At 39.8% G+C, this 1,192-nt stretch overlaps 1 protein-coding gene across 1 annotated transcript in view; it reads right to left on the reverse strand.

Moving 5' to 3' along the window:
* The window catches only part of LOC101848489, a gene marked incomplete at its 3' end in the record, with an annotated part of 41,489 nt that overhangs the window by 13,765 nt on the left and 26,532 nt on the right, over nucleotides 1-1,192 (reverse strand). The window contains 1 exon segment of the mRNA XM_013088431.2: nucleotides 222-310. Coding sequence (XP_012943885.1) covers nucleotides 222-310 — 89 coding nt within the window.

Consider the following 1,192-nt stretch of genomic DNA (forward strand, 5'->3'; position numbering starts at 1 on the left):
CTACCACACACACACACAGCAACAACAACAACAACAATAAAAGAAACAACAAATCATGATAATGACAATGTGACTCACTAACGCTTATGGTTTTGGTACAGCCGCGACACGTAGTTTTGCTGACTCAGTCCGTGCTCTCAACAACCAACAACAGCAACAACAACAACCACAGCAACAACAAATCATCATCATCATCAACACGGTAAGACTCACTGACGCCGATGGGCCTGGTACATCCGCGACACGTAAAGTTTTGCTGACTCAGCCCGTGCTCTCGCGGCACTCGGAACAGGAAGATCATCCGGGAACTCTGGGGACGGGACAGTTGGATAAATAAAAGCAACAGATCCATGATCGTCTCTTCATTTCTCACATTTTTACCCTCTCCAAGGTCTAAGTCTAAGTAAGTTTTAGTTTTAGTAGAGCTTTTACCGCGCTCGCAACTGCCTAAGGTCATATATGAGCGCCAGAAGATTAGAGGTGTTATAAGAGAGTAATAAACATAAAAAAGAAGGAGAGGAGATCAGGACGATTGATGTTTGATAGGAAAGAAGAAGCAAACCACACCAGAGCACCCACCAACCACCCACTAAGTCTAAGTAAGAAAATATGCTCCCACATGCATTCTTTTAAATTTTATGATGGGAGTAACGTAACCGATGAGTGGTGAGTCTACACAACTGTGGGTTAATTAAAAAAGGTTTTAAACGCCTCCCCCCCCAAATGTTTAAAAGTTGTTCTTTGTGGAGAGTACAGGGTCAGATTTTGAACAATTTTTGTACATTTACGGCAAGTATTCTCAACAACAGGCCATCAAATTTCCGTATTCGTAATTTTAGTAAGAGTTTTATGGCACTTGCAACACAATGAGTTCATATAAGTGCCGAAGATTAGAGGTGTTACAAGAGAGTAACAAACATAAAAAAGAAGGAGGGGAGATAGAAACGATAGACTTTTTATAGGAAAGAAGGAGCAAACCACACCAGAGCACCCGTCAACCACCCACAAAGTTTCCATATCTAATTTTATTTTTAACTGCCAGTACTTTACAACAATGATAATGATGATCATGATGGTAATAATAATAATGATGATGATGATGATGATAATGATGATGATGATGATGATGATGATGATGATGATGATGATGATGATGATGATGATGATGATGATGATGATGATGATGATGAAG

This window comes from Aplysia californica, unplaced genomic scaffold (assembly GCF_000002075.1).
Source record: "Aplysia californica isolate F4 #8 unplaced genomic scaffold, AplCal3.0 scaffold00023, whole genome shotgun sequence".
NCBI classification, from domain to species: domain Eukaryota; kingdom Metazoa; phylum Mollusca; class Gastropoda; order Aplysiida; family Aplysiidae; genus Aplysia; species Aplysia californica.